Below are 23349 nucleotides of genomic sequence, written 5' to 3' on the forward strand. Positions count from 1 at the left end.
TTAATAAATTTTTTTTTTTTTTTTTTTTTTTTTAAGGGTAATGTATTAAGCTGAGTTTGAAATGATATTAAAGTGGCATATTTAGGCTTTAAACTCTAAAAATAGGCAATTATAGGCATATTTTTTTACCACATTCAAAATTTGTGGTTTTTCACAATTCGCGGGTGCGCTATGAAAGTAACCCCCGAGAATTTCGGGGGTCGACCGTATTCATGATTGCATTAGCAGCTGTGAGCTTGTGTTAGATTTTATCAGCAGCCGGTGCCCTTTTAAGTAATAGACGATCTGGTCGATTGTAGAGCGGCCCTAAAGATCTAAGATGTATAAAAAGACGGGCAAACTCGGCTGACCAGGTTCCACTTATAACTAAAAGATCCTTTTTAAATGGACTCGTCCTTTTGAGCTTTTGGACATGACTTGATCAGTTCTCGCACCTTTCTTGTTGGGATTATAATGCAGCACAGTGGCGTAGTGGTTGGCACTTCTGCCTTGCAGCACTGAGGGTCCCTGGTTCGAATCCTGGCCAGAATCTGCAAGAAGTTTGATGTTCTCCATGTCCCTCCTTCGTCCCACACCCAAACACATGCTGGAAGATTAATTGGCTCCTGTCTAAATTGTCCCTGTATGCATTCATGTGAGATAGGAACCTATATATCAATACCTGTAGTAATAATAAAGTCCAGACAGTCTCCTGGTTCAGGTTCTTGAGTAGAGCGATTGAGATATATTTATGTATATAGTGCCGACAATTTACGCAGCGCTTTACATTAACATCAGTCCCTGCCCTCAAGGAGCTTACAATCTAAGGTCCCTATCTCGCATACATACACAGAGGACCAATTGAGACAGGAGACAATTAAACTTCCTGCATGTCTTTTTGGGGTTTGGGAGAAAACCGAAGGGCCCACAGTGCTGCAAGGCAGAAATGCTAACTACTACGCCACTGTGCTGCCCAGATATACAGACAGGCCCATTCTGTGTATCTGGAGGAGCAGACAAGTAGAAATATGTAGCGGGGTGACCTGTGATCAATACAACCTTTTGGATAAAAGCTGGTTCTGTGCATGCAGTATTCCTAACTGACTGCAAATCTTCACTTTTGACACAATTGTTCTTGTTATAAACGTTGCCTCAAACAAGTGCCGAGCATGAGGGCTGTCGGAATGCTGCTTTCTAGACATGCTGGAGGGTTGTAGGTTTCTACTGAATGTTCAGACACTTCTCAGAATTTCTAGTAGTATGAAAACACAACAGAGAGGGTCATACACTCGCACAGAAATATGCACCTAGGTCACCTGTCTACAGCGGTACTTGAGCCTTACAATGATTCTTTGTAATTTTTTTTCTGAAGCCTTTAGTGTGAATGTCAAGGTTATACAGCGTTTGTATACAAAAAAAAAAAAAAGTATTTTGGTTTTGGAATGATGGAGTAGGGAATAGTCAGACAACTCTTGCAGTTTATTTTTTGCTCCCTGTGTCCCGTTGTGGAGATTTTGCTTCAACTTCTGTCCTGGGGATGCAACTGGAAGTTAGAGGAAATCTCCTCACCAGAACAGGTGTCCCCGCTGGAAGACTTCCTTTCACCTTCTGTAACGGTGACACCTGTAACATTTTGGATTTCTCCTTTCCGTCTGTCTCTGGGACGATGAGCACCAGGACAGATACAGAGGGTGAATCTTCCTAGGGGGTATACAGACGAAAGAGGAGCTTTACCCATATATTTGAAATGACAGCAAATACACCTTTAGAAATGTCTAGTTATGACAATCTACAAACACATACTTATAGATAATTGGAAGCTTTTTAGTCTTTGCATACCTTTTTTTTTTTTCTTCCACATTATCCTCACAGTGGCCATTTTTTTTTCTAAGGGGAGATTAATAGATCTCCCTTTACTTCCTGAAACTCAGGGGAGGAAAATGCCTTTCTCTGAGATCTTGTGAGATTACAGATGAGATTTCACAGCAATACTCTGCTGCTGTAACCTTCCCAGGATGCAACACTTGGGCACAGATTACATCACTAATGCCCAAAAGGACCAGGAAGTGGAAAAACAATAATTGTAAGTAAAATAGAAATATGTTTGTTTAATGAATGTAAGACAATTTCATATCGGAAAGCAGAGCTGCATGCTAATGTGATTTTTAGTGAAAGGGGGTAAGGGCCCACTTTAAAGGAGAACTATGAAATGCACTAATCCCCATGGCTAGAGCCAACAACACTGCAGCTGTCACACATCGGCCCTATAGATCGAGAACTAAGCAATCCCAAACCGCTGAATGCTTAGTTCATGATCATCTCCCTGCAGAGATTCCCTTCTCCCCTCTCTGTTCCTCTAGCGCTCACTGGAGGGACAGACAAAGGAAGGGGTGGGAACAGATGGCTCTGTTTCTAGAGAGGCAGAGCCAGCTGTCAATCAGGTAGCAGGGTGGATCCCCACAATATTGCCAGGATCCTTCCTGGCTGCCAGCATACAGCAGGCAATAGTAAATGTCCTCGTGTGACCTAAAATAGAACCAAAGCCAAAAAAAGGTTTGGCCACAGTTCTCTTTTAAAGCCTGACAGAGTTCAGAATTCTATCCACAGTTTAAAAAGAAAGTTTTGTCTATACATACTGTACACTTATAAAATACATAACAAAAAGCATCAAAACTGCAGCAACCAGTCAGCTTCTCTCTTCAGTTTGTTCATTTAAAATTTGAAAATGAAAGAGAGAAGCTGATTGGTTGCTGTGCACAGCTGCTTCAGATTCTGTCTGCTTCCGTTTTGATAAATTCCCTTCTGTATGTTTGGTTAAGAGTTGAGCTTAAGGCAGAACTCCAGCCACCTTTTTAAAAAAATTTGCATGTGATGGGTAACTGTTAGAATCTCTCTTGCTTTTTCATTGCAGTCTGCATCCCCATCAGGGAGATTTTTCCTTCACTTCCTGTCTTGAAGACCTAACCGGAAACAAGAAATTTCTAGAAAGTGGGGGGAATTCTCCTCTTACAAGGATGTCACTAGATCCGGTGTCCCCTAATGGAAACTTTTTCCTCCACTTCCTGTTTTGGTAAAAACACAAAAATGTGGGCTTTCCCATCACTTTATGGACGACTGACACTTGTAAAAGAGAGAGGAGATCCAGATGGCAATAAGAACCTGAAAGGGGTTTCTAACTCTCCCCTACTCTATCCAGAACATAGAAAAGAGTTTTGTCTGGACCTGTGATCGTGTCTTTCATTGCACTTCTGCAGATTGTCAGTTGATAGTTGAGCCGCACACAGCACCAGAGGGTTGCAGGTTACCTACTACAGCAGTCAGTGGGTGTTGCATTTGTGGGACGTGTCAAGATATTGGTTTACCCTTGCACACACTATCTTATACTAGCTTCGCTCCGAGGGCAGCGTCTGGTGCGGTGCATTTATTGTCAATGTCCCAGCCTGTGGGATCGCCTTGTTTGCGCACCCTATCCCTGTTTGAATAGAAAGGGCCGTGCAATGAGAGACACACTGAATGCTCTGAATGGGTATTGTGTACACGCTGACTGACGCGCATTAAGTTTATATAAACAGTGTGAGACTCCTGTCTGTTTTCTGGTGTTAAAGGAGATTGTGACTTGAACAATGGATTAAAGGTATCTATCGGTGTAGGATGTCCACCGGACTCGGCGATCCTTTCTTAGCAAAGTGGAGCTGTGAACATAATGACTCAAATCTGCTATACAGTAATACCGCGGTTCACGAACGCTTCTGCTTGCGAAAAATTTGGATTTGCGAACAGGAAGTTCGGCAAGATTTTGCTTCTGTTCGCGAACTCCGCATCGGGTGACGAACACGACGGCGGCCATGTTCCCTGCAGACAGACCTGTGCACACTTGCTGTGAAGCTTTATTGTGTGCTTGTTAGCACATACAGTATTTGATTCCGTTCGTGACCAGACTCGTGGAACGAATTAAGTTTGTGAACTGAGGTAACACTGTAATTATATATATATATATATATATATATATATATATATCTCATACAGCAGTGGCATACACAGACAAGACAAAGTTACCTTGTGATCTGAATCAGGGATCATGGAATAAGGTCAGCAGAACTGGTTGTGAATGATAGATGGTTATCCTACAGTAAATATGTCTTCAGTGCCAGGAGGCCTGTACTGAAATCAAGAGAAGATAAAAATCATACAAAAGCGTCCTTTGGACCTGTAACTTAACCATAACGCTTAAAGGGGAGAATTTATCAAAGCTGGAGCAGACAAAATCTGGAGCAGCTGAGCACAGCAACCAATCGGCTTCTGTCTCATTTTCAACTCTTAACTGAGCAAACTGAAGAGAAATGCTGATTGGTTGCCATGGGCAACTGGTCCATATTCTGACTGCTCCAGTTTTGATCAATTCCCGCCAAAGTGTACATAAACACCTAACAACAAACTTATTTATTCCCCTTTGGTCTGATAAATATACCATTACAAGCATGATGTTATATCTGTTTGATAAGTGTAACTGTTGATTTTATCAGAAATTCAGAGCTGTCCTGTGTCCTCTGCACCCATCCTGTGTTATCTCAAAGAGCTCTCCTAGTTGTGATCTTGGACTACAGAATGATTAGCTTTATGTTGTGGGAGTGGTAGTTTAGCAAAAGACACTGGGCAGGGTTGGCACCTCTCAGTTCACAAAAATGCTGTATGTTGTCAGCTCTCAGTAGGGCTTAAGAGCTGAATGTATTTCTGGCAGATCAACAGATAATGTATGTACTTGCAGGGAAAGGAATAAAACATGGGGAAATGTGCATGTATGGCAGATATTTCCTGCATTTTTATATGCATTGGTCTAAAATAGGGAAGCACCGATACCGATACTAGTATCAGTATCTGTGCCGATGCCGAGTATTTGCCCAAATGCTCTGATGCCTATGATTCGGGTATCAGGAAGCCGGGCAGTGAGTTCTTACACGCTGCCCGGATTCCTGATTGGCTGGGAAGCCGGCTCCATGCTCTCTGGTCACTTGTGACCAGAGGGCATGGAGCCAGCATCGCGGCCAATCAGGAAGCCAGGCAGCGTGTAATGACTTGGTGCCCGGCTTCCTCATTGGTCATGGAAACGGGCCAATCAGGAAGCCAGGTACCGTAAAATGACGCGCCACTCGGCTTTCTGATTGGCCGGGACGCCAGCTTCATGCTCCCTCATCACCTTATGACTAGGGAGCATGAATCTGGCCAATCAGGAAGCCGGGTGTTGCGCCATTACACGGCGCCCGGCTTCCAGACTGGCCAGAAAGCCGGCTCCATGCATTCTCATCACCTAGTGACGAGAAGCATGGGGACGGCTTCCCTGCTAATTGGGTAGCTAAGTGGGGAGTTTTTACATGCTGCCCGGCTAATCGGGAAGCCAGGTGGCAAGTCATTTCACGCCGCCTGGCTTCCTAAATGGGACTTCCGGTATCGGCGAGTACCGGAAAAAAATATCCGTACTCGATACCGAAATACTGGTATTGGTGCATCCCTAGTATAAAATATATTTTTCCCTCACATATGCGTTAATGTTACCCTAACTGCTTCCTGTCCTAGAGACACAGAAGGGAGCAAGAGTAACTTTCTCCCAAAGTATTTTTTTTCTGTCACCTTCAGATTGTCAGCTGTTTCCAGACTGGACTGACGGGCTCCTAAATTCTGCATGTTTCCATCCCTGCCTTTGTCTAAGGGCGGCCATTCTACTAAGACCTAGCACAACTAGTCACAACTAAAATTTAATGTGGAAGGGTGAGAAGGAGGAGGAGAAAAAGGGGAAATCTTCCAGTTGCAGTGACAACTGTGTAAGTTGGAATTTCCCCTTAATCTGTAGAGATATCCTCTCACTTCCTGTATCTCCAGCCCAGGAAGTGAAAGTAGGACATCTCCCCATTAGAACACAGACACCAAGAAATAAACTTACAGGGGTTTTAATTAATTCCCTACTCTATCCATAACAACAAAAAATAAGTTTTGGCTTTTACATAATCTTTAGTGTCATCCGTTTGGGGATGCCATGATCATGGTTCCCAAGGAGGGATGCTTGCCATGACAGTTTTCATGGTGTGGGTCTTTTTTGGACAAAAATGTGGAGTTTAAATGGAACCTGTCAGTATAAAAACTATTACTAGATAGGAGGCAGCACAGAGTGTTAGTACTGTATATTGATGGCTTCTCGAGATCCTGTTTCATTATGCAAATCCAAACGTTGCTCCAATTTGACATTTAGGTACATCCTCCCCATGACACCGAGCGGTCTTCTCAGCAAACATTTGATAGTTGCATGCATTGAAAAGTGGGATGGGGTGAACAATGGCAAACATATCTAAACTCATACCTAGAACACAGTCAAGACTTGCTCACTCAACTTCCCCCAGTTTGGGAAGCACGCAGATTAGGCTGGAGCAAGGCTCATCTGCTATCAGCTAGCCATGCTACTTCAGAAATAGTTATTTTGTGACAGGTTACCTTTAAATGGCATCCTACAAACCGCCTTGCCCTTCTCTCGTATCACATTTGTATGCTGACATCCCCTTTTTGTATTGCTGACCTTTACATTGCTGTGTGTGCTCACTATCCAGAGAGATAATGCCAAATTCTCCAATAATGATTTCACTTTTTTTTTTGCTCCCCCACCACAGAACAGTTGCTGGTCGGATTGAAGGACAAAGACACCATTGTGCGATGGTCTGCAGCAAAGGGGTATGCTATTCCTCTTGTATAGTAAATAACAGGGTTCCAGTCTGATTTTTTATTTATTTTCATTTTTGGCCTGACCGTTAGGGCCTCTCACAGTTGGCAAAGCAAACATTATTGTAGTTAAATTTGCTGAGCCCTCGAGGCATTAGCTGGGTTTGTTTGCTCGCTGTACTTCCTTGTAAAGTTCTGCAACCAAATCTCCATTATGCGCACAAAGTTGAGTCGTATTTATCCCGTCTGTATTTTTTCTCTGCTTGTTGTGCAATGATGCAGATATCGCCCTGGTTTTTTTTTTTTTTTTTAAGGATTAAAGTAGAAATAAAGTCTTGTTTTTTAAAACTTTTATCTATGGCTAGCAAGCAGTAAATATCTGCAATAACATTTTAAAAAATAAAAAAGCTACCAAATAGGTAAAAATATTCCTGTATCTCTGCCGCTCACTCCTGGCTGCAGAATCTAGCTTCCCCGAACGGCCGTGCAGGAGGAAGTGGACGGGGAGTGGGTATCACTGGCGGGGAGAGGAGGAGAGCTATACAGCCGGGAGCGTGCATGTTGGACAGACTCCGTGGGACAGGAAGACACAGCAGTCTGCGCTGGATCAGAGACCGGCACAGCGCTGGAGGGACTCCTGAAAACGACTGGAAGGAAGTAGATGATCGGATCAAGAGGCATCACTTAAGGTAAGTCTTTAAAGCAGGATTGTGGGAGGGGGGGGGATTAGCGTTTAATGTCACTTTAAAGTATACCTGTTCTAAACCTAGGCAATTAAGACAACATTTGGAAAAGAAACATACACAGTGGTTGGCTATGGTAAAGACAGCATATAAAAGCAGCTGTTGGAATCATAGATTGTGTCATATAATGCTGTAAGCAAATATATCGACTTTTCCTTCAAAAGTCAAGCTTGGCTCCTCCCCACTCCTACATTCTCATCCGTTGCTGGTTGTTTTGCCCATCAGGACAAATAATGAGGCTTTGGGATTGGAGAAAGTGAAGCCACGCCAATTTTTTTTACAGGAACTGTTGAGATATGCAGATAGATTCAGCTGCATATATCTCTGGATCTGCTCATCATTTGATGTTTTCACTGAAAGTAGATTTATACAGATTTTCTAATTGTACAGCTTTGTTATAAGTTTAATTTTGGCCGCCGAAAGCAAATCCGGATGGAGAGCGGTGCTGGGAGGAGACAGCTGTCAGCTGTGTCACAGGAGGGCGATCTCTCCTCCCGAACCGCCTGCTCAGCCTCTTGTGACAGCGAGTCAGGATGAAGAGCGGTGTACAAACACTCAGAGATCAGTTAATCGCCTAACGTTTGTACATAATTGAGGACATAGTATGCTTACTGTATCCCCAATTATGAATGAATAGGAAGGGCTCTACATCACTTCCTGTTCATTCTGGATTGTGGACATAGTCTGATATTATCTCCTCAGTTTATGAATGGACAGGAGCACTCAGTATAGAGGCTTCCTGTTCATTCATAACAGGGGATGCAGAAAAAGAGATTTAGGACTCTGTGTCCTCAATCTCTGTTTCTATTTCAAAAGGGAGTTATCAAGGGTCTCTTTTAAACCCCCAATATTTCCCCAAAGCCACCGATAGTAAAGTAAAAAAATAAGATCAAATCATTTATAAAAGGTTAGAATTTTTTTTTTTCGGTTTCAGTTTGACAAATTTTTTATTTTAGGTTTCGGTATGAAAAGTCCATTTTATTGCATCTCCAGTAATAACCCTGACTCCACCCAGTTAATGCTCCTTATTAAGTCTCACTGAAGGGCAAAACAGTCCGCAAAGTCTTGATGGTTCGGGCATATAAGTATTTTTTTTTCTTAATTTATTAAAAACATTTCAAGAAAACTGCCGTTGTTTAGGTTTGAGTTATTATAATGTTTTGGATGGAACATGTGTGGTACATATCAAAAGAAATTTGATATAAATTATCAAAAATTCTGGTTCAACTTTAAACACTTCAAAACCACATTGTTGGCCAGTTAATAAATCTGTTATGTAAAAGATATGAGCAGCTTTTGAAATTCAATATTACTTACGAGTTAATCGGTGTGCCCAGTGTATTTAATATGCAGTTTGTGTGTTTTTGTTTCTGCCTTACTACTTGGCTTCTGCTGTAACCATACACTCATTGCATTCTTTTTTTAGGATTGGCCGGCTGACGGGACGGCTCCCTAGAGAGTTAGCCGATGAGGTGGTGGGGTCTGTGCTGGACTGTTTCAGGTAATTAAAAAAGTGTAAAGATGACCTGTATTCTAGTGGCAGCAGCCATCCTGCGGGCCTAACCATAGCTCACAGCAATGGATCTCACCCACTATTGTAGGTGCTGCTGATGTTCATTAAGGAAGAGACAATGGATGATATGAATTTACAGGCTTTCTGTTTTCAACATGCCCCCCTTTGGTGACTTATAGATGTCAGTTACCTGACCCATTCATCCTTGGGCAAACTGGTTGACAAGCTCCTATCTGAAGGCAATCCATGTAGAGATTTTTGCCGGCAGCTGTCAGATGCTTCGGTTTGCGGCGGGAGTTCGTCGTGTGCGGTTGGGTCGGCGTGCTGTGTTTTTTAAAAATATATTTTTTTTTTTATATACTATTGTTATTTATTTTTTTAATCTTATTTATTATTTATTTTTTTTCTTCATTTTGTTGACTTATTTTCTATTCTGCTCGCTACCTTAGGTACCAAGCAGAATAGGCGAGCTGAATGCCGCTTGGCGGCATTCGGCTATTCACTCACTGCGGTTCGGCCCCTATGAGAATAGCGGCGAACGGCAGTGAGTGAGCTGCCGGAGCTTCAGCTCAGCTAATCCAGATGTTGGATCGGCTGAATCGAACTCCTTCTGCACTTTGGCTGAACATGTAGAGCATGTTCGGCTCACCGAAGGCAGCTGATGTACGGCTGAAATCAGCCGTACAAGACTGAAGTAAATAGCCGAACAGTGTTCGGCTCACTTCACTTCGGTTGGGTTATTCACTTGGCTGCCTTCGACAGCTTTGTGAATAAGCCCCTAAAATTTTGGAATTCCTGTCACTTTATGTCCAGCTAAAAATGGTCACTGAAATAAATAGCGAGGGTAAATATCCTCAGCGAAGACCCACAGAGGACTGGAGTAGATGCAGATCTGAGACGATTTTGTGGAGCGTTTATCAGTTCTCTATGGATTTTGTGCCATCAAGGCATTTTCCATTTATGAGCTGGTAGCACATCCCACTCCAAAACCATTAACATTAATATGGAGTTGCCCCTGTCCCTGTCCCTTTTTGGCTTTAACAGCCTTCACCCTTTTGGGAAGTCTTTCAACAAGATTTTGGAGTTTGTCTGTGGGAAATTTGTGTCTACTTGTGCGGTCAGGTTCTGATGTTAGATGAGACCTGGCTCACAGTTGATGTTCCATTTCAACCCAACTGTGTGCGATAGGGCTCAGGTCATCGCTCTCTGCAGGCCACTTGAGTTCCTCTACAACATATTAGTCACAGATGTCTTAATGGTGCTGGCTTTGTGCACAGTCATACTGGAACAGGAAAGAGTCTTCCCCAAACTGTTGTCACAAGGTAGGAAGTACAGAATTGTCTAAAATGTCTTTCTGTGCTGTGACAATGACAGTATTCAATATTTTGGGAGGTTGCCTACATGTAGTGTAGAATTCAACAGCCAGAATATTTAAAGGCCATCCTTGACGTGCCCCTGTAATACCAATAATTCTCTTGTTGGGATGTCTAAGGAAAGTAGAGTTGAGGCTGGGTTCACACCTGGGCGTTTTTCAGCGCTGATCGAAGCGCTGAAAAACGCTCAGCAAGTGAAATCCCATAATTTTCTATGGGCATGGTTCCCACCTGGGCGTATTTCAGCGCGTGGAAGCGCGCTGAAAAATGCCCTACGCCCGAACAAGTACAGGAGCTTCTTTTGGGGGCGTATTTCCGCGCGTATCCATTGGTATTCCCGTGTGTTGCTCGCGGTTAACACAGCGGTAACCCTGAGCCACACTCGGGAATACAGCGTGGGTCTTACCTTGTCCGCGATCCCCACTGTGTCCTCCGGCCGCTTCCGGGTTCCGTCCCTTGCAAACGTCCGCATCGCAGGGGGGCGGAATTGGCGGGAAGTTTGAAAAAAACAAAAAACAGAAAAAAACATAAAATAAAAGAAATAGCTTTTTTTTTAAAATCATACCGCCAGGGAGGTATAAAAACGAGCGTCGAACGCGCGTTTCACTGAACTATAAAACGTGCTAAAAGACGTGCTTAAAAAACGCGCCTATAGTAACGCCCAGGTGTGAACCCAGCCTAAAAAGAGGAAGGGGCAGAGACCTCTAGCAAAGCAGAGTATTTCAGGTGAGAAGGGTTATAGAGGAAGGAGCAGAGTCCTCCAGCAGAGCAGAGTATTTCAGAAGAGGAGAGATAGCGGAAGGAGCAGAGTACTCCAAGGATTAGTGATTTATAGCGGCTGTCATTGTGGTGTAACTTTTTAGAGAGAAACAAAAGCATATTAGTTTCTGCCTAAGATGAAGGATATGTTTACTCAGGCTGTTCGAAAAATGTTATATGGATTTGCATGGCAGTTACAAGGACACCTGTAAACCTGTGCAGACTTGTGTTTTTTTTTTTTTTTTTTTTTTTTTTTTTTTTTTATTCCTTGGCTTCACACTAGATTTAATTTTGGAAGAAGTAACATCTGTTACTTAATGTTTAATGTGAGCCGTCTGACCTGACAGCCGGAAGTGTAGAAGTTCAGCATTAGGAACGAATAGCTAAAGACATCCCATGTGAGGAATCTGCCTCCTCCATGGAAGTTTTGGCTCACGGGTATTTAAAACTATAACTCTGCATGAGATATGGGGGGGGGGCAGATAAAGTGAGGCTGCCTATTAATCATGCTTAAGATGTCTATGAAGGTTCTCATTCATCCAGGTCATGGTATATCTGTAAAATTAAGTCAAGGCAACTGCTTAAAATGCATGGTTATATAACTCCATTGTGAATGTTTCATGCCCTGATCGACTGTATAGTTAAGAAAGACGTTAGAGATCTGGCTACTGTTGTCCAAATAGTTGAACTGGCCTTGCCTTCCACATTTTTACTATAATGTACTGTATATGTGGAGTAATAATTGCTAGCCCATCAGTGAGAGCTTTCTGGACCTTGGAAAATCTCTGCCTGTGATAGCAAGTGCTTTTGATGCTTACCGCTGTTTATTTTATGAAGCGCCCCTGATGTACTGATTATTGCAGTCAGTGCTGTCTTCACTGGCTTTGTGAATGGGATCCTCAGGCTTGGCAGTCAATGGCTGACCTTATCTATTTTATTTATATTGACCCAAAGTTTGTCCAGTATTTTTACCTCACTTGACTTGCTGCTTTTGGGTTCGTTGAATCCTATTGACAGTGCTCCTGCCATTTAATATGGTGATGGACTTTTGTTCCAAGCACCATTGATAGTAATTAATAGTAATCTGTTGCTTTTCCACCTTGCTTGGCAAACAGTTCAGCAGCAGAATACATTTGAGGAGCACTGCTAATAAGGTTAAAATTAGGGATATTCAGATACCAAGTATCATACCCGGTACAAGTACAGAAACTTTTCCAGCTTCAAGACTAGACTAGAGAAAAATTAAAAAAGTTAGGAGGCAGCTGTCATTTTGTAAGGATCACACGGAGCTCCTGGGATTTGTACATCTGTGTTTTAATGTATGATTTTTTTTTTAAATAAATATATAAGGGCTGCACCAAAACCATTTTTTCAAGTACTGACACTTGTCCAAGTACTCACAGATACAAGTACTGATGGATACAAGTACTGATACATTTTTGTTTATTGTCATGTGACAGTTTTTTTAAAAACAATACAGACTAATGATTTCAGGACAGTGGTAGAGCGCCAGAGCCAGGTCCCAGCTGCAACCTGGTAGTTCTCGTGAAAATGCCAAGTATCGGCACTGGTATCTGAACATCCCTAGTTAAAAGAACCCAAAAGCCATGAATGGGAGGGCCACTCCACCTCTTATTTTGGCCAGAATGAGCTCAGTCAGAGGCAGGCACAGTACACCGAACTGGAGGATTGGTTAGTAAATTACAGATATTTATTTCATGGCTCAGTAAATAATAGTATAATTTGTGTTCCTTTTTAGTTTTCAAGAAACTAATAACGCCTGGCATGGCGGATGTCTAGCTTTAGCTGAATTGGGCCGGCGAGGACTGCTGCTTCCATCTCGACTTCCCGACGGTAAGAATTCTCATTGTCTTCTTCCATATACTGTAGATTGCATTGCATACTTTGATTACACCCGAAATCAACCACATTGGCTTTTATTCTCTGCAAATACATATTGTGATAATTTCAGGACATTGTTAGAAATGAAGAGATAAGGCTCCAGTTTTGAGAAGTAATATTTCATGGCACACAGACAACTTCTTTTCAGGGACCGTGTTGAATAACCATGCATGTTATACAAGAAGATTAACCCTGCAAGGAATTTGGTTGCTTACATGGGCATTGTGAGTGGGTGCTAAATATAGAGTATGAGGACCTGTTATGTTGGTTTTCATTGAAGACTTTGGGTATCTGTTTACAATTTTATGTCTTTTCCGTGCAGAGTTTATAGAATCTTATATGTTGGTTCCCTCTACTCTGATTCAGTGCAATCCTTTATACCTTCCACTGGCTTGGGGAAGGGCTGTGAAGTCCTATCCCCAGCTTCCAGATAATTATTCTCATGCTACTTCCAGGGTGTTGACGGCACTGGCGGGGAAATCTAAAGGCATTACCTCTGCAGCCCTCAAACTCTTTTTCCCATTGCCCCCTTATTTATGATTTTTTTAATATTCCCCCTGTGAGGTAGAGTAGGGGCATAAAAATTATTGGGTATCATTTAAATGCAAAGAGCCCATGGCAGGTGCATCATGGTTTTTATTGCATGTTTAACTGTGCTTAATTTCCAGAAAGCAAAAAGCTCCAGCTAGGAGGCTAAATACGGAGATGCGGTAAACATTTGGGAGTTGTTTTACCTACTAAATGGTTTCAAATTCAGTTCAGCCTTGTGATTCATATATCTCCAACAAACTTGGCAGCCAGGTCTTTGACCTCAACTATAGTAGTGCAGTTTGCTCAAGAACACACCCACCCTGCTGATTGGGCAATGAGAGAGCATCAGTAGAGTAAAAAAATATCACTCTGCTCTTGTTCCCTGTCAGCATATGTACAGGCTTCAAGTTCTGGCCTGTCTCTCCCAGACTTGGTCCTGCTGTACCGGGGACCGCAGGAAATAGATATCAGGACACATTTGGGTGCTTAGTTGCATCTAAAGTAGAACTATGGTTGAACTTTACAATTACATATGTAAAGTAGACTGCCCATACTAGTAAGACTCTCTGAGGGGAATTTGTCAAAACTGGAGCAGACACAATCTGCAGCAGTTGCATATGCCAACCAATCAGCTTCTCTCTTCAGTTTGTTCAGTTCAAATTTAAAAATGAAAGAGAGAAGCTGATTGGTTGCTGTGCACAAAGGCTCCAGATTTTGTCTGCTCCCGTTTTGATAAATTCCCCTCTCTGTATTTCTAAGGACCCCCTGGAACATTTTGGTAATATCTGTTAATCCTGTCAGTAGAACGATTGGATAAGCTGTTCATTTGATTGGAGACAACACTATTCCTTCTGCAATGAAATCACCCTTGTTGGTGTAGTTGCTGTGAATGCTGATAGGCCTATCGGTGGATAGCCACATTTTGCTCTGCCCACATAGATGATGTAAAAGCCCTGCTCAGTGCCTCCTACATCCTCCAGCACTGTGTAGGAGATTGCAGGAGAAATTCAGCTTTCCACTGCATTTACCAATCACCATGTCATTTCTTTTAGGACATTTACCATGCCAAGTTACCTCAACAATGCCTGTTTATCACTTTGACAAAAAAGAGGGTTCACTTGCACTTATTAAAATTAAATGGAAGGATATAAATACATTAATTGGTGTTTTTGTATCTGGCTGGACTTCAAGAGACTCTGTTACTGGGGGGGAATGCTGAACGTATGAAGTGCAGGTGCCTAGAACCTCCCAAACCTTTTTGCCTCTCAGCTTCCCCAACCTTTTTGCAGTGGCTAAATGCTGGACCATCTAATATGCTACCCTCCGGAGCTTCAGGATTATCTCAGAGCATTGGTTTGATGGCCTACCTGCCTGGGAAATAGGAATGTGCAGGTAAGGGAAGGCTGGTAGAGAACCATCAGCATGAAGGAAAAATGGGAAAACATGTAAAAACAGAATGTCATGAAAACCAAACAATGGCAATTGTTTAGGATATACATGATGCTTTAGCAGTGGTGTCACACGGGGTGCGGCCCACACCGGATGACACCAAAATGACTGACAGTCATTTTGGCTTCACCCTCTCTAAAAAGTCAGGCATTTGGTCATGGACCGAGAGCCTGACAGTGTTGCACGAGAGAGGAGGGGACCCCCAGCGGCATACCTTATCCCACCGGGTGAATGTCCCCTCCTCTCTTTGCCGGCATCCATCACCAAGATGGCTGGCAGCAGGTGAGGTGACGTCATTACGCACTTGTGTGATGATGTTCCATTTTTAGCTCTACCTTACTAAATGGCAGGATTTGGTTTATAAATATAATATTGGCTAATAACGTAGAATAACTATGTATAGGAATACAAATGTGAATAGCCAAGCATGCCTCTCATGCTATTTTCAAGCAATATGTAAGGGAGTCAGTGAGTCCTTTTCAGTGCCAGAATGTGTGATATCTCATTGAGGGTTTTTCCAGTTGGTGGGAGAATCTTAGCCTTTGTTTAACAATTGGCCCTGTTTCTCCTTTATGATTGGAGCTGTCCCTTTGCTATGTGCACATTGCTTCTGTTCATCAGCACTCTCCGTGATAACAGATGCAGTGGGTCCCTGCATTGCATCTTTGATGGCCAAAGTCTTCCTACTGTTTCCAGGATTCCCAACATTTTATGAACTACTCCTATAGGTGACACGTGATAACTGAACACAATACTGCCTGTAGGTTGCTTGTTTGTTCTGTTAACTATTTCAGCAAGGATGTTGATTTCACTGTCTAAATTACAGATAACCATTAGAGGTAGAATCTACACATTTATATATGAAATGTATTTATGAGGATATGGAACAGCATGTGAAAAGATCAGCCACAAGCAACAATGTTTTTGAGGTAGAACTCATCCTGTTTGATAATGTACAATAAAGTTCTGGAAGACTTTCTCTTCAAACAGTTCATAGACTCAGATACTACTTTTTTCAAATGTATGTTTTTATTGTTTTTTTTTCTTTTTCATTTTGTGTTGAAATAGAGCAAACAGCGGTGATACACAGAAACCTTGCAACGCACGCTATAGCCTATTAGAAAAAAGTCCACATTTGTTGTCCCCATTGGGAGCCGACAGGCGACACAAAAGCCCACACCCCCGCAGTGCTTATTTTATATAAAAATAAATATTAACCTATATAAATATTAATCGAAGACTTCAATCTGTATCTGACTCAATTGATACAGCTCTTATACTCGTTTCTAAAAAATCCGCTAAATATTAGCTTTCAATTATACATCGGTCTTCTGTCGTCAGCAAATAATGAATATATACAAGAGAACTACAAGCCGGTTGCTTGTGCATTTTGAGTCCAAACAGAAGGTTCACCAAAAAGCAGCTTTCTCTTTTTTTGGGGTGGGGGGGGTGAGGGGAGAGGAGATAAATATTTAATGCAAGTCTCTTTGGTGTTTGCACATGATACATTTTGGTCTAGGACACTCTTTGCCGTCTCCTTAGAGTAAACACTCTACCTGAATCAGCAGTTTTAGCTTTTTTATTCACAACATTAGTCTTTCCTGTTTCCTGTTTTGGGTTCACCCGTTTCTGTCCCTTCGTTTCAGCTTGGTGTTCTGCCTCTTGGACATCAGGGGGATTAGCGCCTGATACTCTTGCAGCAGTCTGGCTTTCCAAGATGTCCTCTTTGCTGGCTTGGGCTCCCGGTCCTGGACTGTATGTGGCTAGCTGGCAAAGTGCCACTGCAGCGGATTGTTTTTGCTCGTCACAGTTCTCGATCAGCGACTGCTCGCTTAAAGCGTTGGTGGTCTCCTTGGTGGTTTTGTTTAGGTAACTTGGAGAGAAGGGGCTGTATGTTGGAGATGAGGAACCTTCACTGTGAGGTACTGAACGGTCCCTTTTGCTAGAGTCTTTTACGGAAAGATTTAAAGGCATGTCCTGCTCCCCCATGATATCAATAGGCTCAGTTTCTGGCCTCTTAGAGAGGTTTAGAGGAGCAATTCCGGAGTCGTCCTCACAATCTGACGATGATTCATGGTCAGCTGAGTAGCTGCTTGCGTTGGATAAGGCAAGTTCACTTCCAGTGCTAAGATGAAAGATAGAATGTGGGTTAGTTTATTTTGTTTTTGCACAGAAGTCACATTGACATGAACTAAAGATTTGAGTATCTGACATCTTTTTATATCCACATCACAGCAGCAAAAGACTAAAGTTATTACATTTTGTCTTATGAGTTTTATGCTAAATCTACAGGTCACCTGCCCTGCATAGGATAAATATTTTAACTTTAAGGTGTTTAATTTATAACTTTGAGCATTTATTTCTTTTTGGCACTGTATGTTGAGGTTGCCGTACAAAAGAAATAACTAGGGTTGCACAGATACCAAGTACAGTACTCTGTACAAGTACTAGTACAAGTACAGATACTTTTGAGCTCCAAGACTAGACTAGAGAAAAATTCAAAAATTAGGAGGCAGCTGTCATTAGTAAGGAGCACACGGAGCTCCTGGGATTTGTACATCTCTGTTTTAATGTACAATTTTGTTTTTATAAATAAAGGGATGCACAGATACTAGTTTTGGGAGTACGAGTACTAGTACTTGCAGAGTACTTAAGAGTACTGATACATTGTTGTTTATTGTCATGTGACAGTTTTTCTAAAACAATACTGACTAATGGTTTCAGAACAGTGGTGGAGTGCCAGAGCCAGGTCCCAGCTGCAACCGCTGCAATCCTGGTAGTTCTCATGAAAATGCCAAGTATCTGCACTGGTACTCGAAAAGTATCTGTGCATCCCTAGAAATAACTATTTCTATTTGCTCAATGCTTTAAGATTAGCTCAACCTTGATTAGGATCTCAAGTTGACTTACCATGGAGAGTTTCCTCTGATCGGTGATGTTTGGGAGTCTGTGCTTCTTCTTACTGGCTTAAAAGCAGTGAGAGTCTCTTCTGAACTGTCACTTGTTCCAACTGTTGAGGTAGATTTGCTGGAAAGATCAAAGATGCCCTCGAAGACTTGACTGTTCTGGGTAAAGTTGGTTGGACTTGGCCTGCCAGGGGATCCTGTGGCAGCACTGCCAGCTCTAGGGCTCATTTTTAAGTTTCCATCTTCATTTTTTTGATCTGCAATCTTAGCTTGGCTCAGCATTGTGTCTTTTTGGCTTTCATGTTGTTTCTGACTTGAGTCCATGGGATAAAAACGTAGTGGGTTTGAGCTTTGATAGGGAAAAGATTGAGAGTCTATAGTATGAAGGGTGTGTTCCTTGGACAAGCTTGGCACATGTGGCAGCCTCCAAGCATACTGTAGTAGGGAATGTTCTGAAGGCCGGTAATAACCGTATGGTATTGATGGGTTTGGCTGGAGTGACATATATCTGTAATCGAAAGAGGGATTTAATGGCTTTGGCATAGAAAGTCCTGAGTTTTGAATGGGTTGGGGACGGTAGAGTCTTTGCTCTGGTGCAGTGTAGACTGAGAGCATGGGATTGTCACAGTCAGCAGGGTTCCCTGTAAACAGATATGGAGGGTACAAAGTAGGCAAGCCCGAATCAGAATAAAACGGGGTTGTATAATCTTGTACCATTGGGCGGATGTATCGTGGAATTGTTCCCTTCTGGTTGACCTCAGGTGGAGCAACTGATTTCCACGTAGTTGGGATGCTCTGAAAAGCCGATCTTGCCATATGTACTCCTTTGATGGAATCAATGGTTTGAATAATTTCTGGTATGTGGCTGCCTTCGCTGCCCTTCATATACCTGTGCTCTCCAACTGGGATGAAAGCTGAAGGTCTTAAAACACTGTCAATCACTACTGGCTTGTTGACTGGGCTGTGTCCAGTTGGTGAAGGTAGTGAATGCTCCCTATGGTTTGGAGGCTTTTCGACATGAGACATTGCGTCTTTGTTTTTAAATTCTACATTTTCTTTTAGCTCATCTCTGGTTATATCAGGTTGAGCCTTTGAGTCCATGACTGTCAGTACATTGGTGACAACAGGATTAGGTTTGGCGAACCCTTCAGGAGATGCTGGCTTGGCCTCCAGCAAGTTTGTTTTAGGACTTTTGACAGCCCGATCTTGCTCTGTCATGAGCGTGATAGAATTTTTGCAGAGTCCATACTTCATGTGGTTGAACAGATGAGATTTCTCATTGCAGGTAAATGGACACTGGAAGCACTTGTATTTAAACGGTTTACCTGGAGGTCTTGGAATGTAATGAGGTTTCTTGGGTTTGCGCTCCTTCATTAGAGACATCCTTTTTTAAAAGATTGAGTCCTTTTGTGCTCTGAAATGGACTTTTTGTTTGGTCACTTTTGACACCCTCACGTGGAATGCCTTGTCAGCTGTGGGGTGATTTCGGTTTCTCCAGTTTTCACCAGTCACCTGTTCCTTCAGAGACCACCTGAGATCTGCAAAAGACAAGAAGTATAGAATTCAGTCATGTCTTGCTCATATATTCTCAAATACGCAGCCCACATAATTAGTAACATATGGATCACACCCTTTTTATCTGGTCCCTAGGGAGACTGTTCTTAATGTACACATACATATAGATTCCTGGAACAGCTCCCAGCTATTTTACTGTGAGTTTCCTAATCCACATACCAGGGCACCTCATTGTATTCTTAAGTACTCCTTGGAAAACAGGCTTTGCAAGATCAAATACCTTGCCTTTGCTTCATTGCCATGGGACCAGTATGGCTAATGACAGTTCTGTATCTCAAGATTTTTTGGGGAAAGGGGGTTTACACTACTGAGGTGGACAAGCCATCAATAAAAACAGCCCAGTTAATGAAATGGACAATTAATCTAACAAGCATAACAAATTTTATACTTGGACAGATAATAGTGAGGTGGGCTTAAAGTAATTTTTTGGATATAGAAGGAAAATGTTAAAACCTCCCTGTGTCCCTTTTGGGGAGATTTCTCTTCACTTCCAGCCCTTTAGACACAACAGAAGGTGAGAGAAAATCTCTCTAAAGTGAGGGTAATATTGCTAAGCCGCTTCCAATTACGGATGGTTCTTGAGGAATAGGCTGAAATTAAATGCGTTGGTGTTGGTTTTGGCATTTTTCCGACCGGCATCCCTCAATCAGCTGATCAAAGGAGATTTCTCAATCAACGCACATAGGCGCTGATGGAGGAATCTCTTCTATTGTCTTCGTTCAGCCGGCAGTTTAAGCGAAGCAAATAGAAGCGTGTATACCCAACTTGAGACAGTTGACACCTGAAAAGTGTTCTTTTTTAGTTTTACCCTCACTTTTAGTCCAAGAGACAGCGGTCACTAGGACCGATGAAAGGGTGAATTTCATCATAATAGACACAGAAGGCAATAAAAACCTGTCAAAGGTCTAACTCATCCCTATTCGTTCAGAGGCTAATATAAAACATTTTGGCTTTAAACAAACTTCAAAGGAATTACAAATTCTCTACCAAACCAGTGAAAGCACATGAGAGCCTAATCCCTTCTAGTTCTATGGCTTGTACAGTGTTTCGCACCTTATTTTATATAATAGCAGCCAGAAAGGGCTGGTGCTTTAATTACAGGTAATAAAATTGATCTACTTTGGAGAGCTGTCGGAATGAAAAATAATAATGATGCAGTGATGAGATTCTGCACCGTTTAGATAAGATCATTTTCAACAGAATGAATAAAGTCCCGTTCTCTTGACAGCTGACAGTTCTGGCTTCGGATTATGTCAGAAGGATGTTTTTTTTATATTGCAATTTTTAAATAAAAAAATTCCAAGCCTTTCCTGCCCGTCGGGATACGGAAATCGTTATGTGTTCCACTTTTAGATTTTAGGAGCATAGAGGATAGCCATCCTGTCCAACAAATAAGACTACAGGTAGCGTTGTTTGCAGTCAGCTGCTCTACCTTATGATTCTTTAACAGAAAGAGAGCGATCGGTATGCTGAGCTGATGAAGAAAACCAGCTGCTCAAGAGAAGAAGAAACTAGAATGTGCAATTTAAAAAAAAAATCACTGTCTCCTAAATATTCCTTTAAAAAATAAAAATATTTAATTCTGGACCTGGTGCCATCTTACTGTCAAAGAACTATCAGGGTTATTCACAACAGGGTGTAGAGTTTGGAGAAGGCCGGAGAAGTGAACAATCTAGGATAGCATAGCTGGACTGGTAACTGAGAATTGGAGAATTTTTCCAGTTCGGCTATGTTGTCCTAGATTGTTCCCTTCTCCAAACTCTTCACCCTTTTCTGAATAACGCTGCATGAGTTCCATCATGCCCTGCAAAGGCTAGCTCGTCCTCGCCTTATTCATCTTATAGCTGTGCTGTCAAACCTTTCCCATTTTTTTTTTATAGTTTATAGGTGGCTAAGGTGATGGTGATTTATTTTTTTCCCTTTTCATTATTTTATCTCTCCTTCCAGTTTCCTTGTGACTTGTAGCGGCATGTTTCTTTATTTTCAGTGATACTCAAGGCGTGAGAAAGTTTTGGAGTACAGTTCTCATGTCTATAGAGTTAAGATGTGTTATGGCAGGGATTTAATAGAACAGACAGTGAGATAAAAAGTGATTTCATCACTTGCTTGAAGCGGCATGATTTTAACGACGATTGTTACAGAACCCCTGACAGATCGCTCTGGAAAACATACATACTAATTGCCGGCGAGCCGCGGGGCACTGATTTTCGAAAGAACCTTCTTTATTCAATTCAAGTGGTTAGCCGCTATTAGCTCGACATGAAGACTGGTTAATTCACAGTCTTCGAAATGTGATTTCTGGGAGCTGAGGTGCTGATACTGGGCAGGAGGGCCACCTTGTATAAGTGAAATTGCAGGATTCGGCAACTTTTCACTTTGGGTTTTGATCAGGCTAACTGCAGGCTGTAATACTTCTAAGGATACAACAGATATTCAGAGTAACAGCCAAAGGATATATGGCACATAACACTTAAATATCTGGTCACTGAAATTGAATAATTTTAAGAAAATAGTGTTTGGAAGCAGATTATTTTGCTGATCGCATTCATATCTATATTTCTGTATTGTATATATGTATTTCTATATAAACTATATATACGCACAACAAACCTAGCCTGATAGTAAAGCACACTTTGTGTTTTGCTCTGTACTTTCATTTTTTTTTTTTTTTGTAGCGCACACAATTTTACCAATTCCTAACAAATGGGACAGTTTTCGGGACTTGGAGATGTGGTACCCCAGGCGGCTTGCCAGGACAAGTAGGGACTTGTAGTTTCCAATCAGCCGATGGTGTCTAGGCTTCCCACCTCTGATTAACTAGTCTTATACAACAATACACATTGTACTGAATGGCTGATTTGCATGACAATGGCGATTTTCTAAAATGAGTTTTGAACAATGCAAAGAGTAAACATTAGGAATTGGGGGGACACAACACTCTCTCCGTGTGAGGTGAGTATCAGAAAGCCAACCTGCAACAGCCTGGACATGCCTGGGTCAGTTTCTCCCTGCTATTCTTTGGCTATACCCGAAAGTGCCAGTGCTAATTACCCCCCTTTGAAGGTTACTGTTGTCAAAACAAACATGAAACCAAACTTTCTGAGGCTCCGTTGTTGACACCAGCAGAATACATTTAGCATTTCCATTCTGCCTTGGACGTTGCCAGCACATTTGCAACTACGTCCTATTATTTCCCACAAAAGTTTAGTTTCTGTCCCTTTCCACTCAGTTTCTGCCACTAAAGTGGCAGAAACTGAATTCTCTAAAAATCTCTAAATTCTAACACCAGTTATTTTAAGGCTTACAAGAAAACAAAAGCTGAGAACAATTGCCTACCCGAAATACACAAAGATCAGAACTTATGTTTTATAAACCCAGCCAATATAATTGCTAAGTGTTAACTTACCAGTGACAGGTCCCTAGAATAGCCCTGTGTACATTATATCTTTTATAAGTATCACCCAAAATATCTGATCCTCCTAGTTGAACAGACTTCCTTATCCGTGGTGACATCTCACAAGTAGGCGCAGTTGGTAGACAATTTTTAAGGACACACTGTAATTAAAACCTTATGATGTGGCACGGATTGCATAATCTAAGGGCATGCCATTGTCACCCAACCCGTGTGTTGCAAGAACAAGGCGTTTCAGATTTAGGGGACGTTCCAGTAGGTACAAAAATACCAGCTGAAGGAAGAGATTGTTCCTGTCAATTATATTGGCAATGTATTAATAATTTAAAGAAATGCTCCACATTTTAGTGCTGTGGGGAACTGTGCGGATTACCAGCTTCCATACTGGGATTACCAGTATGTAATGTATCTTCTAAATATATACAGTGGTACCTCAGTTCACGAAGGCTCCTGTTAGCGAACAATTCGGTTCGTGAACAGGAATTTCGGCAAAATTTAGCTTCCA

General features: G+C 42.0%; 2 protein-coding genes across 2 annotated transcripts in view; one reads left to right on the top strand and one right to left on the bottom strand.

Moving 5' to 3' along the window:
* The window catches only part of TBCD (tubulin folding cofactor D), a 171932-nt gene that overhangs the window by 33712 nt on the left and 114871 nt on the right, over positions 1 to 23349 (top strand). Inside the window, exons 11-13 of the mRNA XM_018553643.1 lie at positions 6633 to 6693; positions 8851 to 8925; positions 12829 to 12923. Of these exons, the coding sequence (XP_018409145.1) occupies positions 6633 to 6693; positions 8851 to 8925; positions 12829 to 12923 (231 nt within the window). The remainder of the gene's footprint in view (positions 1 to 6632; positions 6694 to 8850; positions 8926 to 12828; positions 12924 to 23349) is intronic.
* ZNF750 (zinc finger protein 750) lies at positions 16444 to 19278 on the bottom strand. Its single transcript, XM_018553644.1, has 2 exons — positions 17862 to 19278; positions 16444 to 17076 (listed from the first exon to the last, which is right to left on the bottom strand). Exons 1-2 carry the CDS (start codon positions 19238 to 19240, stop codon positions 16467 to 16469), a joined length of 1989 nt encoding a protein of 662 aa, XP_018409146.1. The 5' UTR covers positions 19241 to 19278; the 3' UTR covers positions 16444 to 16466.

Source organism: Nanorana parkeri, unplaced genomic scaffold, assembly GCF_000935625.1.
Source record: "Nanorana parkeri isolate BGI_ZX_2015 unplaced genomic scaffold, ASM93562v1 scaffold126, whole genome shotgun sequence".
NCBI lineage: Eukaryota > Metazoa > Chordata > Amphibia > Anura > Dicroglossidae > Nanorana > Nanorana parkeri.